This window comes from Camelus bactrianus, chromosome 32, assembly GCF_048773025.1.
Source record: "Camelus bactrianus isolate YW-2024 breed Bactrian camel chromosome 32, ASM4877302v1, whole genome shotgun sequence".
NCBI lineage: Eukaryota > Metazoa > Chordata > Mammalia > Artiodactyla > Camelidae > Camelus > Camelus bactrianus.
Genome location: NC_133570.1, coordinates 11,817,619 through 11,832,997, shown reverse-complemented (window position 1 = coordinate 11,832,997; position 15,379 = coordinate 11,817,619). Strand labels below are relative to the sequence as shown.

The window sequence follows — 15,379 nt, the reverse complement described above, 5'->3', positions numbered from 1 at the left end:
AAAGCTGAATACAGAGGATGGGGAGTATCAGGGAAAAGTAGGAAGTTCACGGGTGCTATTTTATGTACATTATTCAGTGATACTTCCTGATGAGGTGACATTTGTGCCAAGAGCCGAGGGAAGTGAGGCGGCCAGCTGACTGACATCAGGAGGAAGGATGCTCTAAGGAGAGGGAAGAGCAAATGCAAAGGCCCTGAGATAAGATTGTGCTTGTTTTTTTTGTTTGTTTATTTTTGTTTTTGTTTTTGTTTTTTAAGAAACAAGCACATCAAACACAAATCCCATTCATGAGGACACCATCCTTATGACCCAATTATGTCCCAAAGGCTCCCTTCTCCAAATACCATCACATTGAGGGTTAAGGCTTCAACATATGAGTTTAGTGGGGACATATTCAATCCATAGCACCAGCTGAGTAGCCTTAGATGAGTACTTTAGTTCTGTTCCCTCTTTCATTCTTTCTTTTTGGCTTATAACAACCACCATTTTATTATTTCCTATGATTTGTGGGTCAGGAGGAGTTCAGCCATGAAACACTGGGGACAGCTGATCTCCATGTGATGTCTGCTGAGGCTGAACCACCCAGGATGCCTTTTTCACTCACAGGTCTAATGCTTCGGCTGACATGCGTGGGATGACTTGCCCAGAGTCTTACATCTGGGGCCTCAGTTCTCCCTGTTGGCTGGGTTCCTTGCTTCTCGCCCATGGAGTCTCACTCTGAGCCTCTCCGTCTCCACGCGGCCTCTTCATGTGGTCTCTCCTGGTCCCTTGGGTTTCTTACAATGTGGTGCTGGAGGAGGAAGGGTAAGTGACAGGGAGGCAGTGACAAATACCAGATCTCCTGGGGCCTGGGCCTGGGCATCCCAGATAGCACCTCTGCCTCATTCTAGTTCACTCCTGAGCTCTTGTGAAACTGGGGTATCCCATCTCTAAAAAGGTATCCCATCTCTAAAAGAAGCTGTACCCCGGCTCATCGTAAAGTTCTTTACTCACTCTTATCACGAACTGGGTCCTTCCTGGATGTCTGTATTTTAGGTTTATTCAATCCTCACAATCTCCTTGGTATGTTGGAGCCAGCTTGCACTGGCTTAAGAGAGCCAATGGTTACATTTTCAGGAAATTTGCCAGCAGTTTTTAAATCTTGAGTGGCTTGAAATTGGCCTTGTGGGAGTATTTACACCACAGAAATTGGAAACACACACATCAGGGCTGTTTTGTTTGTTTGTTTGTTTGTTTTCCAGAGAGCTGATTTGTCTGCACACAACTCTGTGTGTGTGTGTGTGTGTGTGTGTGTGTGTGTGTGTGTTTTCAACCTCATTTACAGCTGAGGAAACTGAGGCTCAGAGAAGTTAAATTATTGTCCCAAATCAACCAATTTAGTAGATGGCAGATGTGACCTTGGAGCCCCAGATCCCGTGTCCCTAACCACTGTGCAGTCCTGCTTCCGTAGATGAGAAAATGTGTGTGAAAGAGATTCATAAACAGGTAACGCCATACAAATATACATTATTAATTTGGATACATAAAAACATCTATCATCCCTGTCTATCCATTCTTTATATCTTTGTACACTTAAGGCTGCTAACAACTATCTGATTGCGTCTCCCTTCCATTCCCCTTCACCCCCAGAATTCTTCACATCACCTTTCCCAGGTGGGTATGTCCTCCAGAATTTTCCTTCTCTGTTCCTTTCTTCAGCCCCTTAGCATCCCATTCATTTCCCACTGTCTTCCAGAGGCAGCCCTTTGTTGTTTCCTTGCTTCTCACTTCACTTTTGGTCCCTCCCCCATCCTAGCAGGAAGAAAGTCAGAACAGAATCCGCCTTCCCCGCTTCAGTGCTCCCGCCCCCGCCCCCTTGGTCAGGATCCCAGCAGCGAACTCTCTATGCCCAAGTTCTGCAGCAATTGCCACTGTCCCCCTTCACGGGTGGCAGGGAGGCCAGACGGCTCATAATCTGATCACTTTCCTTGTTCTCTGACACCCCAGAGAAACCACACGTTCCATTTGGTGGTCGTCAGAAATAACATGCTTAAGCAACCTGGAATTATAAAACTGCTTAATTAGAGAGAGATGGTTTCACTGGGATATGCCCAGTTTTCCCCGGTGGTTTTCTCTCCTTCTCCAAGTGCCCCCCCCCCCCCACCAGCAGCTAATTGCTACCTTTAGCATGGTGCCACACAGGCTCTCTCTCCCTTTATTTTATTTTCTGTGACATCAGGGCTTGCTTTTAGAGAAGGTCTCTCCTCCATGTTCCAGCTCTCCTTCTCCACCAATTTCCATCAACTCTAGAAATTGACCTGAGTAATAAGGGTAGAAATCTTTCCCTTCAGAGGTCTCTACTTTTTAAATAAGCACCTACTATGTGCTCTGTGCTCGGGATATGACCAGGAACCAAATTATCTTCACGCTTATGGGTCTTGTGGTCCAGAGGAAGAGAGAGATATTAAAATAACTATTTAGATATTGTGAGAAGTGCTCTAAAGGAGTGATTTAAAAAGTATAATGGGAGCATCTAATTTAATTAAGGAGTCAGGGAGGGCTTCTCATAGGACATGACAGACAACTGAGACCTACCCGGGAGATGGACAGGTGTTCACTTGGCAAAGAGTAGGGGACCAGTACTCCACCTGCAGGGGGAGAGCTTGGCCGACAGAACAAAGCAAGTGAAAGAAGGGCCAAGAAGCTGGTCCCTGAGCCTGCTCTGAAATTCTGGGGGTACGTTGGAGTCCCCACCAAGCCTTGACGTGTCTAGGTTCTGATGTTCTAGACCAGGGGTCAGCAATCCACAGAGCGCAGATCAAATATGCCCCAACACCTGTTTTTGTAAATAAAATTTTATTGGAACACAGCCATGCCTGCGGCCGCACTCTTAACCACCACGCAGGCTGGTTGTGCAAGTTTAGCCTGAGAGGGGACAGCAGGGTCTGTCCCCAGAGTCAGCCAGATGCCGGCACGCAGGGGTTCCGAGAGACACAGGGACATAGGACCTTTCATGAGGTGGCTGTGTCCTCACCCACCGTGAGGCCAGGCAGACAGAGCAGAACACTGACCAGCAAGATGGCAAAAGATTGACCATTCTTTTGGTCACCTCTGGCCGTCTGGAACATCCTTCTTCCCTCATCCTGCCCACATTTCCTTCACCGTCCTTGTTCCTACTTATCCATTAAAATAGTGCTTCTCAAAGTTGAATGTGCACACACTTCACCTGGGAATCTTGTGAAATTGCAGATTCTGATTCAGGAGGTCTAGGGTGAGGCCTGAGATTCTGCATGTCTCACAAGCTCCCGGGAGATGCCTACAGTGTTGGTCCAGGGACCACACGTTGGGCTGCAAGGTTTATAAGATCAGCTTAGATGATACCTTCTCTTAGAAGACTGACCTAATCAGGCCCCCGCCTCCATTTCCACCCCATGCCTCAATTCTGCACTCACCTCTAGCAGAGTTCTACCAGTTCTACCACACTGTATTGTAATAATTTGATTTGTATCTGTCTTCCTCATTGGTTAATGAGCTCCCTGAGGACAGGAATGAGGTCTTGGATATCTTATCACCAGAGCCTAGCACTGTGTCTGGTACGTAGGGTGTTCAATAATGGAAGGAAGGAAGGAGGGAGGAAGGGAGGGAGAGGGAAGAGAGGAGGATACATCAATGAATGGGAGGTAGGGAAGGAAGGAAGGATGGGTGCAAGGATGAGAGAGAAGAAGGAAAGGAAGAAAGAAAAGGAGAGTTCTTTGGAAGTGCACTGAATTCAAGGAGGAGTGACAAAAGCAAGTTAATTAAGGTTGGAAGTTGGGAGAGACTGTGCTGTTGGTCTGGAGTGAGATGGAACACGTGGATTACCGGATGGGCATTCTGCAGATCCTGGGGCCTGCTGTCAGGAAGTGGACAGAGTTGAACAGCCTTGTCACTGAGCTGCTGCACCATTGCTACAGCTTCCATCATGCCATTGGCATATAAAACCAACATGGTGGCCATCTCCCATGTCTCTGCTCCCCAGTGATCACCTTCCCACAGGCTCTGGCAGGAAACCAGCATTTCCCTCCAGAGGATATTTTCAGGGTCAGGGACTGGTAGGAGTCTGGAGCAGGTAGAGGGCCCCTTGGAAAGTGATGACCTCATCATGAGGAGGCAGCCAAACAATCACAAAGGTCAGGCATTAGGGTGAATGGCCAACTGGATGCCCTTCCTTGGTCCTTAGCAGACGTGGGTACATCTGCTCAAGGGGTCCCTTTCCAAGGGTCCTGTGTCCAGCCCATCAAGATGGAATATAATGGGATGGATATAAAGTCTCCATCCACATTCTGCACGTATCCATTTGATGGATACACAACATTTTTATAACCTTTTTCTCCCCCTAATTTAAACAAATCACATGCTCAGTACAAAAAATTGAAAAAGGCAGAAAACCACAACGAAAATGAGTAGTTTCTGCATTCTTTATCTCTTCCACTTGGAGCTATAGTGTGGGCATTTCCCTGAATCAATAGATATCCTTTGCCAGGGTGATTTCTTTTTTTATCTTTTTTTTTTTTTGAAATAATTTTAGACTTAAGGAAAAGTTACAAAAATAGTACAGAGAGTTCCCATATACCCTTTACCGACTGTCCCCTAAAGTTAACATCTAATGTAACCGTAGTGCAGTTAGCAAAGCCAGGAAATCAACGTCAATACCGTTACTATTAACTAAACTGCAGACCTTATCACATTTTGCCAGTTGTTCCTCTAATGTCCTTTTCCTGATCGAGGATCAAATCCAAGATCCCATGTTGCATTTATTTATCGTGTCTCCTTAGTCCTCTTTGATCTAACAATTCCTTCGACTTTTCTTGGTCTCTTGTGACCTTGACACTTTGGAAGAGTGCTGGACGGTTATTTTGTAGAATGTTCCTCAGTTAGGATTTGTCTCCTGTTTTCGTATAATTCAATTGAGGTTATGAGCTTTTGACCAGAATCACAGAAGTGATGCTGTGTCCTTCCTAGTGCATCATATCAGGGTTCAGGCTTCAGTATGACTCACCACTTGGGGTGTTCACCTTGGTCACGTGGCTAACATGGCATGGGCTGGATTTCTTCACTATACAGTCCCTCTTTTTCAGCCATTTGAATGGCTGTATGGCTTTCCATTATAGATCTCTACCATAACCAGACTCTCTTTTTGCACATTCAATTTGTTACCTGCTTTTGTTTGTACTGTTACAAAGATCGCTGCAGTGACCATTCCTACTGGCACGTCTGTTAGCACAGATCTGTGATTATTTTCTTGGGATAAATTCCTAGCAGTAGAAATGCTGGAGCAAAGATTATTCACGTGTATAATAAGGCTATGCATGCCTGGGGCAGGGCTATTTGTTTGTTTCTAGGTTTGTTTGTTTGTTTGTTTTAATCAGCTTCATTGAGGTATAATATTACATATCTGTACAACAAAATGCATAAATTTGAAGCATCTATTTCAATGAGTTTTGGCAAATGTATATACAAGGTAACCACCACACCAATCACTGTATAAACTATAAAATTTTAAATCTAAAATCTAAAATTTCTTTCACTCTGCAAAATTCCTCGATGCCCCCTTGTAATCAGTCCTCCCCTAACTCACCCCAGGCAACCACTGATCTCATTTCCATCACTGCAGTTTGATGTTACTTATCCTAAGACTTCATATAAATCAGAATTATACAATATGTCCTATTTTATAACTGTCTTCTTTGATTGGACAGAATGTCTGTGAGATTCATCCATGTTGTTGTGTATGGTAAACATTTGTTCATTTTTTTTATTGCTGAATGACATCCTTTTGTATAAATATACCCCAATTTGTTTATCCATTCCTCCGTTGATGGACATTTGGGCTGTTTCCAGTTTGGGGGTATTTGAACAAAGCTGCTTTGAGCATTTGCCTACAAATTGACACACATTTTCATTTCTCTCAGGTGCACACCTGGGAGTGGAATTGCTGGGTCCTAAGTAGGTGTCTGTTTAACTTTATCAGATATGACAGGGTGGGTGGTTCTCATGTCCACATTATAGCACAGGCCCCAGAAAGCTTGAGGGGCTTGAACGAAGGCCAGGGGAGGAAGAGAAGTAGAATTTGTTGAGCGCTGCTCTGTGCCAGGCACAAGGATCAGTGCCTTTCCGGTTTATTTCCCTTTCATCTTCATCCCTAGAAGGAAGGGATTGTGATTCCCATCCGGTAGGTGAGGACAGTGAGGCTCATGAACATCCAGCAAGATAAGAGTCTGAGTCTCCATAGTGTGAGACCCCAAGTCCATGTTCTTTCACTGGATGTGAGCCTGCCTCCTTGGAGACGGTAGGCAGTGGAGCTGGGAAGGAGGACACATCCTTCCCCTGTCTCCACTTCTCTGCCTGCCCTTACCTGCATCCTGTGGTCCACCCTGCCTGTGCCACTGAGGGCAGTAACCTGTGATGCCTGGGTCAGCCCTCTAGGGCGATCTGTGTGCGGGGCCGCGGACCAAGCCCCCGTGATTGGCTGTGAGCCCTCAAAGCCACAGCAGGCACCAGGGAGTGACCCACACTCCAACCCTCTACCAAAGGTGTCCAGTTTCTCCCTCCCTGAAATGCGATCCTCAGAGTGTTGATCTCCTGGGCTGGTGGGCAGGGGGCGAGGGCACTGGGCAGGGGCCACGTCTCCCCGGCCATGTCGCAGGCCCATTAGGAGCCAGCCTGAGTGCTTTCCAGGGCTGATTAATGGGCTGCCTGTGACTTGGAATGTCATTACTCCCTGGGCTGAGGGGCCCCCCGGCTGGGTCCTTTGGGTCTTTACTGCTGATAACAATTGATGCTTTGTGCATGGCTGCAGGGAAAGTTCTATCTGGTCATCGAGGAGTTGAGCCAGCTGTTCCGGTCCCTCGTTCCCATCCAGCTGTGGTATAAATACATCATGGGTGACGATGCCTCCAACAGCTACTTCCTAGGAGGGGTCCTCATCATCCTCTACAGCCTCTGCAAGGTGAGGGGCCGTGGGCTGCAGGGCTGGCCTAAGGAGGACCCACTCACTGGCTGCACCTTGGGGAGCAAGTGGGGAGCCCTCTTCTCTTTTTGTTTAGTGGAAAAATCAAATCCACACAACACAAAATTCACCACTAACCACTTTGTGGTGTACATGAACGTGGCATTTAGTGGCTTGTCAGTGTTGTGCTGCCACCACCTCTGTCTGGTTCCAAGACGTTTTCATCCCCCAGAAAGGAACCCTTACCCATGAAGCTGTCACTCTTCTGTCCTCTACCAGACCCTGTACCCATGAAGCTGTCATTCTTTTGTTCTCTACCAGTCCCCTGGTCACCACTGGTCTTCTTTCTGTCTCTATGGATTTCCCTTTTCTGGACATTTCATATAAATGAAATCATACACTATATGAGCTTTGTGTCTGGCTTCTTTCCCTTAGCATCATGTTTCTGAGATTCCTCCACATTGTAACATGTATCAGTCCCTCACTCCTTTTTATGGTTACATCCGCCCTAATTTCTTGCCCACCAAGCTCACCATATGTTGTCCTTTCACGTCGTCTTCTTCACAACAACCTTTCAGGATACATGTTGTTATTATTCCTATATAATGTGCAAGGAACTGAGGCCCAGAGAGAAGTAACTTGCCCAGCGTCATTCAGCTGGAGATCACAGAATGAGCGTCAACCCAGGCAGGCTACCTCCAGAGCCTGGAGCTCATAATCCAGCGATAATACTGCCACGGAATTTGTTTTCTGTTCCTCTTAAATTGCACACCCTCAACTCTGCAAATCAGTATGCATCACTGCTCTTTTCATCATTAGTACGAATCAGGTTTTCCTCCCCTAACGATAAACACGTGCTCTTCATTCTTTTACCTTATCTATTTCTGGCTTCAGAGAATCCTGGGGGAATGCATGTGTTCCCTTTCTTTCCTCCCAGCAGGACTAGTGAGACAGTCCATGCAGTGTCAACTGCTGGGGCTTATTTTACCTGCTGATTCTGATCTGCTGGCAGTGGCTGACTGGAGTACTAGATGGAGAAGGATGAGCATGCCCTGGCTCAGAAGAAGAGTGCTGTGATCGATTAGCAATGCCTGTCCTGGGCTTGGGATGGGAGAAAGGCAGTAGGCGTGCTATATATTTGCTATCGTGGACCAGTTGGCAGGGGAACCTGCAGATAGAAAACAACAAGATGAAAGCCGAGCAAAACTGATGGGAATGAGGAGTTTCAAATGGGAAGCTGTACCCTGAAAATGTTCAGAGTCTAAGATAAGGGGGGGTCCCTGGGGCTTGTTCAGGCATGGTGAGAGAGATCCTGAACAGCCCCTGGATACCTTTCAGCCATCACCCTGCTCTCCTTTCAGTCATTCGACATCTGTGGCCGTGTGGGTGGAGTTAGGAAAGCCCTGAAGCTTCTCTGCACCTCTCAGGTGAGTTGGCTTCTGATGGTCCTAAGCGAGGTCACAGAAACCAGGAACTGGAAACAGATCTCACAGTGCTTCTGAGGGTGTCTGTCCAGCGAGGGACCTCAGCTGTGTTTGTTCCTCTCTCCCTTCCATCAAACAGAATTACGGGGTCCGGGCCACTGGGCAGCAGTGCACAGAAGCCGGTGATATCTGTGCCATCTGCCAGGCTGAGTTCCGAGAGCCTCTGATCCTTATGTGCCAGGTAAGCGGAGCTGGGCGGGGTCATTGAAGACGGGAGCCAGGGGACCACAGAGCCCTGCCTCATGCAGAAGTCCCAAATGTCTGTCCTGTGACCAAACCTCAGGGCTGTGGGATTGGTCTTTGGGAATAGTGCAGTCATGCCTGGAGTCTGTCAGACCCAGGTTCAAATCTTAGTTCTGCCTTTTACTAGCTGGCTGTCCTTGGGCAGGTTACTTCACTTCTCTGAGCCTCGGTTTCATCAGCAAACTGTAGAAAATGAAAAATTCAGCATAGTGTAGTGTCACAATATCCTGAGCATGAATCTGAGCAGCACTGTGAAGCCTGAGTGGCTCAGTCCATCTCCCTGAGCCTTGATTGTTCTCATTTATAAAATGGGTATCATAATAATGCCTATTTCATACAGCTATTATTATGATTAAACGAGATCATCTCTGGAAAGAGCTAAGTTTGAATTATTCAGCCCTACAAGTTGCTATTATTACAGTTACTCATGTAATTATAATTATTATTACCATGTGTTTTTATTGTTAGTTGTTGATCACCAAACCATTGCTGTGTACTGATTGGTCACTCTTAACTGCCTAACTTTATCTCTTCTTCTCCTCTGCCTCCCCCTCTTCCTCCTCCTCTCCCTCCTCCTCCTCCTGACATCAGGGACTAAGATGTCAATTCAGCAAATGTGTATGAGTCAAAGCATCCTATCAAACACCAGGGAGGAGAGGCAGAGGGCACACAGACCCCCTTCTCTAGAAACACACGGTCTCCTTGGGGAAACAGACACATACATAAATAACTATGAAACAAGGCAGGCAGTGATAAGTGCTGTGTAAGAGAGATTCATGCAGCATCCCAGGGGACCAGGACGGAGAGCGACGAGTTGCAGGTTAAGAAGGCTTTTGGGGGAGGTATAGCCTGCAGACCACAAGGAATGGGAGACCATATGGCGCCCTGACCACCACCCACCTTCCAGAGTTAGGACAGGAGGTGGGGCACCTTTTTTTTTTTTGGCATCAACAACATTTTTGGGGGTTTTGCTGTTAGGGAATTTTTAGGGGGTTCATTTTTAATTTTTGATTGTATTTATTTTAAAATCGAGAATAAATTTGCATGACTCAAAATTCAGAAAGGTGACAAAGAAATCATGATGACTAGATGTAGTGGTTGGATTCTGGAACAGAAAGAGGACATGAGAGAAAAACAAGTCTCAGGAAACCCGAAGAAAGTCTGGAGTTTAGTTCATAGTCATGCATCAACGTGGGTTTCTTAGCTTTGACAAACATACCACGGTCATGTAAGTGGCTAATATTAGGGGAGACTGAAACTGGGTGAGGGGTGTATGAGTACGTTCTCTACTACCTCTGCAACTTTTCTGTAAGGCTCAAATCATTCAAAAATAAAAAGTTCATTAAGAAAATACGTTAAAGTTACAAAAAGGGAAGTGATGTCAGGGCTCCTACCCTTGTCCCCAGCTCCCCAGTCCCCTTAATACGCACACAGGCAACCACTGTTGCTAGTTTCCTTTATATCTTTCCAGAGATGCTTTGCAGAATTTAAAACACATACATACACACACGCACATCTTTTCCAAAAAGATATAAGTTGAAGCACGTTCTCCCCAAGCTACATTCTGCATCTTTCCTTTTTGACTTGAAGCTCTACATTTAGAGAGTGCTTCTTACTTGCATAACGCCGCATTTTATGGATAGACCATCATTTGTTTAACCGTTCTCCTATTGACGGGCATCTAGTAGTTCATAATCTGGTTATTACAAACATGGCTGCCACGAGCGATCAGGAATGGGGCGATCTATAGCACTACCTGGGCTCATCGTGTTGATTAAATGAGTTAATTCAGGTAAAGCATTTAGAACTACTCCTGGCATGTGGTCAAGGTTCAATAAATATTAGCTGTTGCTGGCACGTATTCCATGTCACATGCACATGAGCAGGGTAAATTCCTAGCGGTGGAATTATGGGGTCAGAGGGTATACAGTTCTGACAGCTGTTGCTAAATCGCCCTCCGTAAAGAGTGTATCCGTTTACGCTCCCAGTGCAGAGTGCAGCTCGACCTCTTGCTTCCCTCCCTCACCAACACACCGTGTTCTCAAGCCTTTTGTGAGCCTTGCCAACCTGACAGGTGACAAACACTATCTCGGTACAGTGTTAATTTGCATTTGCCTAATTATGAGAGCAGATGATCGTCTTTCCCTGTGCTTCAGAGCCATCTGTATTTCCTTCTCGGTAGCAGAGATTATTTGAACATGATGTCAAGGTGAAAGTCTGTCTTCTTCCTTTCCGGCAATCTCTCCAAGCCTTAGTCTATTTGTCTCTGTCCCATTCTTCTCCCCGTTCCGCTGCGCCTTCCCACAGCTGGACTGGCATTGGTGGGAGGGTTGGACAAGACACCGCCATCCTGGGTCTAGGAGTAGTGGCCACGCCTCGTGCTGGTGGAAGCCCACAAACATGGCAGTCCTAGCACATGGCTCAGTCTCTCTCTGCTGCTGTGAGATGGGCTTGGAATGGCAGAGATGACTTCCACAGTTGAAAGGGCCTCACGTTCATTCCTAAATGCACTGAAAGGATGAACGAATGAATGAATGAGGCAAGTGTTACAACCTCAATAAAGGCTTCACTGATTCTGTCTCCCCAGACTAGTCAGTGCCCCCAGCTATATGGCCTCAGTGTTTTTCCTTCATGGAACTTAGCTAGAGAGCTAATTGGGCAACTGGTTGTGTAAGGTCTGTCTCCTCTTTGCCAAATTATAAGCCACATGAGCGTGGTGACAGTGTCTGTCTTGTTTAGTAGTGGAATCACAGTACTGACTCAGTAAATATTAGATGAATGTATGGGTGGATGAGATGAATGGATGGGTGGAATGGATGGATGGACTGATGGGTCGATGGATGGATGGATGGGATGGATGAGTGGTTGGATGGATGGGATAGATGAAATGGGCAGATGATTGGGATGGATATGGATGGTAGCCAAGCAGAGAGGTGGTTGGGTGAGACCCAAGGTGGGTGAATAGACATAAAAAATGTATGGGTGACTGAATGGATGGACAAATGGATTGGCAGATGAGTGAGTGAATAGGTGAGTAGATGAGAACATTCATTGGTCTCAATAACTTTTTTTAACTTTTAAAAAAACATTTTGTTTGGATTTTTATACTATCATTTTATATTATCAATTTTATTTTGAAAAATGTCAAGCCTCCAGAAAAGTTGAATGATAGTAGAACCCTTTTATCCTTTATCTAGATTCACTAGTTATTAACATTTTACCACATTTGCTTTTTCTTGATATAAATTTTTCCCCTAAACCGGTTGAAAATAAGTTGCTAACATTTTGATTCTTCATCTCTAAATATTTCAGCAGCCATCTCCCAAAAACAAGGACATTCTCTCCCCTAGCCACAATTCTATTATCACACCCAGGAAATTTTAAATTGATATAAAATACTAATATTTAAATATATATTCAAATGTCTCCAGTCTTCTTCAAAATATCCTTCAGAGCTAGAGTTTTCCACTCCCATCCAGGATCCAGTCAAGAATCATATACTGTATTTGATTGTCATGTGAAAGTGCTTTTAATGTTGATCCTCCTATGAGGGGAGTAGTATCCCCATTTTACAGATGAGGAAATAAAGGCACAGGGAGGTTAAAATCATTTGTCCAAGTTATATAGCCAGAGAGTGGTGGAACCCGTTAATGTTTCCAGTCTCCTCATGTTTCTCTTGACCCCTATGGTCTATTCTCAACCCAGCCACTAGAAGGATCTTTTTAAGACACAACTCCTATCAAATCAGTCCTCTGCTGAAAACCCTGCCATGGCTCCCTATTTCTCTCAGAATAAAAGCCAAAGCCCTCATGGGGCCCACGGGGCCCTACACAACTCTATGACTTCATCCCATCCTCCACCCCCAGGCTCAACCCCACTCTCCTTATTGTCCCTGCATCACAGCAGGCATATTCCTGCCTCAGGGCCTTTGCACATGCTGTTCCCTCTGTTTAGAGCACTCTTTTCTCAGGTATCACCCTCCTGCAAGTTTTGCCTAAAGAGCGGTATCTCAGGGACGTCCTTCCAGGCCACCCTGTTTATCATCTCGGGCCTCCCAGGCCCTCCAATCCCCCCTTTCCTGTTTTTCCATCTTAGTACTTACCACTGGCAGACTTTACCTCTTAAGAGATTCATCTTTCCAGGTGTCTCTCTAGCTAAGAATGCAAGCTCTGTGAGGGCGGGAATTGTCTTTTTGTTTGCTGCTGGTCCCAGCAGTGGGTACATGGTGGATGCCCCATAAAGCGACCCCAGTGGTACTGACCTCTGTCCCCGCAGCACGTGTTCTGTGAGGAGTGCCTCTGCCTTTGGCTGGATCGTGAGCGCACGTGCCCACTCTGCCGCTCGGTTGCCGTGGATACCCTGCGCTGCTGGAAGGACGGGGCCACTTCGGCACACTTCCAAGTGTACTAGGGCTGAAGACTGCAGCCTTGATGCTCCCAGGCACACCAGGGAGAGGATAGCAGGTCAGCTGTATTGGGTCCGACACTGGGGACTTCCTCGACAAAAAGGCCTCAAGCACTAACTATCCTCCTTCCTGCCTCTCTCCATCCCTTCCTCTAAAACCAGGCCCCTGCCCTACCCGTCTTCGCCTTCCTCTCTTGTTGTTCATGGTGTGTGCATCCTTCTCTTATGCGTGGGGAAGCTTCTCACTCAGACTTGGTCTCTGCCCAGGTGTGTCTCCCACATCCCTCCAAGTCAAGGAACTGCTAATAGACCAAGTCCCAGATGTTGGTTGTTTTAACCTGTGGTGACCTAATACCTGATGATGCAAACTGGAAAGAGGCCTGGAGGTACTGCCTCCCCCAAAATGGCCCAGGTCCGCAGATGAGCATCACTGTGAAGTATTTTCCAAATACAAATGCTGTGCCCCACCTTGTACATACAGTAACTTGGTGTCCCAAACAGTGCAAGCCAGGCACAGCACTGAGCTCCCTGCTTGGATGACCTCCTGTAATTCTCACAACAGCCCTATGGTGGAGGTACTATTATTTCTTCTATTTCACGAATGAGAAAACTGAGGCCCAGAGCTCCATGTGGTGACTTTCCCAGAGCCACCCGGCAAGCAGTGATGGACCAGGTTTTCAACCCAGGACTGTCTGGCTTTGGAGCCTGACTCTTAACCACATGCTGACCTGCTGCTCAGACACTGCAGATGTGGGGCCCAGGAAACATGATTTTTTAAAAGCACAAGAGGTGATTTTGATGCCCACCCGTGGCCCTGGTGCATAGCATATTCAATTTGGACTGTATTGAGAACGTGCATAGTGAAAACTCGCTCCTGAAATCTAGTCATGGCTGCATCCATGGAAAGACTTGGTCCTTGAACACTGCTGTTATGCTGGTCTCTGGCTGGGATGTTTAATCAGGAAAGGTCAGTTCTGGTCCAGATGCAGATATCACTGGGTGCCCACTCCCATCTTTATTTCCCTCCTCCTCCTTTTGTCCTGTCACTTAAGTCACAGGCTTGTCAACAGCTCCATTGGTCATTGCCTTCTCCCCTGGTAGCCTTCAGAGCGAAAGGCATGATCAGTGTTACAGATTTTTCCACAAGCCAGGGTGCTGGCATAGAGCAGTCATGATCAGTGTTCCTGGAATCTCTGTATCACTGCTACTAATATCTATACCACGTTTCTCCACCCATGAGACCCTCCCTGCTCTGAAATCTGCCACAGGTGATCCCTTAGAAGCCACTGAAATCTTGCCTACCCTGCCACTCTCCCAACTCTGTTCTTTCATTGTCAGCCTCAGCACAATGGGCTAGCACCATCCACATTACAGAGAAAGCAGTCTGTGTGGCTACTGAGCAAATTAGCAAGAAAGCCCCAGGAGAAATGGTGGGAGCCTTGCTGCCACCTCGCTCTCAGCCAGTGTTCACATGCCCTTCCCGCCCCCAAGAGATTCAGGACTTTTGCCCCTTTGTGCTCTCAAGCCAAGACCTTCTCCTCTGCCTGGTATCCCTGGCTCTTTCCTGGTACCCAGCAAGACATCCCTTCCAGGGCAGCATGGCATCTTTCAAGCTCTGTTACTATGGCAATGGCCACGATGTTACAATCCCACTTGCCTGGATAATCAAGTCGAAAGGGGAAGCAGAGGGAAATAGGGCCTGGTGGATTCAGCTTCTCAGCTCCCCCCGCCTTGAGGAAGAACTGAAAGGAAGCAACAGGAGCTTCTGCAACTGGTTTTTATCAGAAAGATCGCCCTGCCTGCAGATGCCATCAAAGAAGCATGAGAAATTGCAGCTGGAGAAGACTTATTAAAGTGCCAGCGTGTGGTGGAGCAGATAGAGCAGTCTGTTGGGAGTCAGGCATGGATTTCTGATTCCAAACTCTGCATGACTTTGGGAAGTCACTTCACCTCCCTGTAGCCATCTCCAGGGTGACAAAGCCTAGTGTATTATCTACTGGAACCAGGGAAACTAACACTAGATTACTGGCGAATATGCCAACGTTTTTGTCAATTACATTCATGCCACCAAAAGAAATTTTTTTTTCTAACATTCTGCAGATAATGACCCAAGCCTCCAACACTATAAAGACTGTCACATGTTAGGGACCCTCGGGGGCAGGTGGGATGACTTAGTTAAGGATTTTATTTATTCACTTCCTACCCTCTGGGAGAAAGTCACCTCTGGAGATTTTCTTTTGGCTGGGAGGATTTAACTTCTGCTCTAGGGAGGAACAGTGAC

The 15,379-nt window shown here is 46.6% G+C and overlaps 1 protein-coding gene across 3 annotated transcripts in view; it reads left to right on the top strand.

The window, feature by feature from the left end:
* The window catches only part of RNFT2 (ring finger protein, transmembrane 2), a 56,707-nt gene extending 42,486 nt beyond the window's left edge, over positions 1 to 14,221 (top strand). For 2 of the 3 annotated variants that reach the window (XM_010963606.3, XM_010963605.3), the window contains 4 exons: positions 6,818 to 6,967; positions 8,329 to 8,394; positions 8,531 to 8,632; positions 12,970 to 14,221. In XM_010963606.3, coding sequence (XP_010961908.1) covers positions 6,818 to 6,967; positions 8,329 to 8,394; positions 8,531 to 8,632; positions 12,970 to 13,104 — 453 coding nt within the window. In that variant the 3' untranslated portion in view covers positions 13,105 to 14,221. The remainder of the gene's footprint in view (positions 1 to 6,817; positions 6,968 to 8,328; positions 8,395 to 8,530; positions 8,633 to 12,969) is intronic. The other variant, XR_012503554.1, reaches the window with a different exon arrangement.
* The last annotated feature ends 1,158 nt before the right edge of the window (positions 14,222 to 15,379 follow it).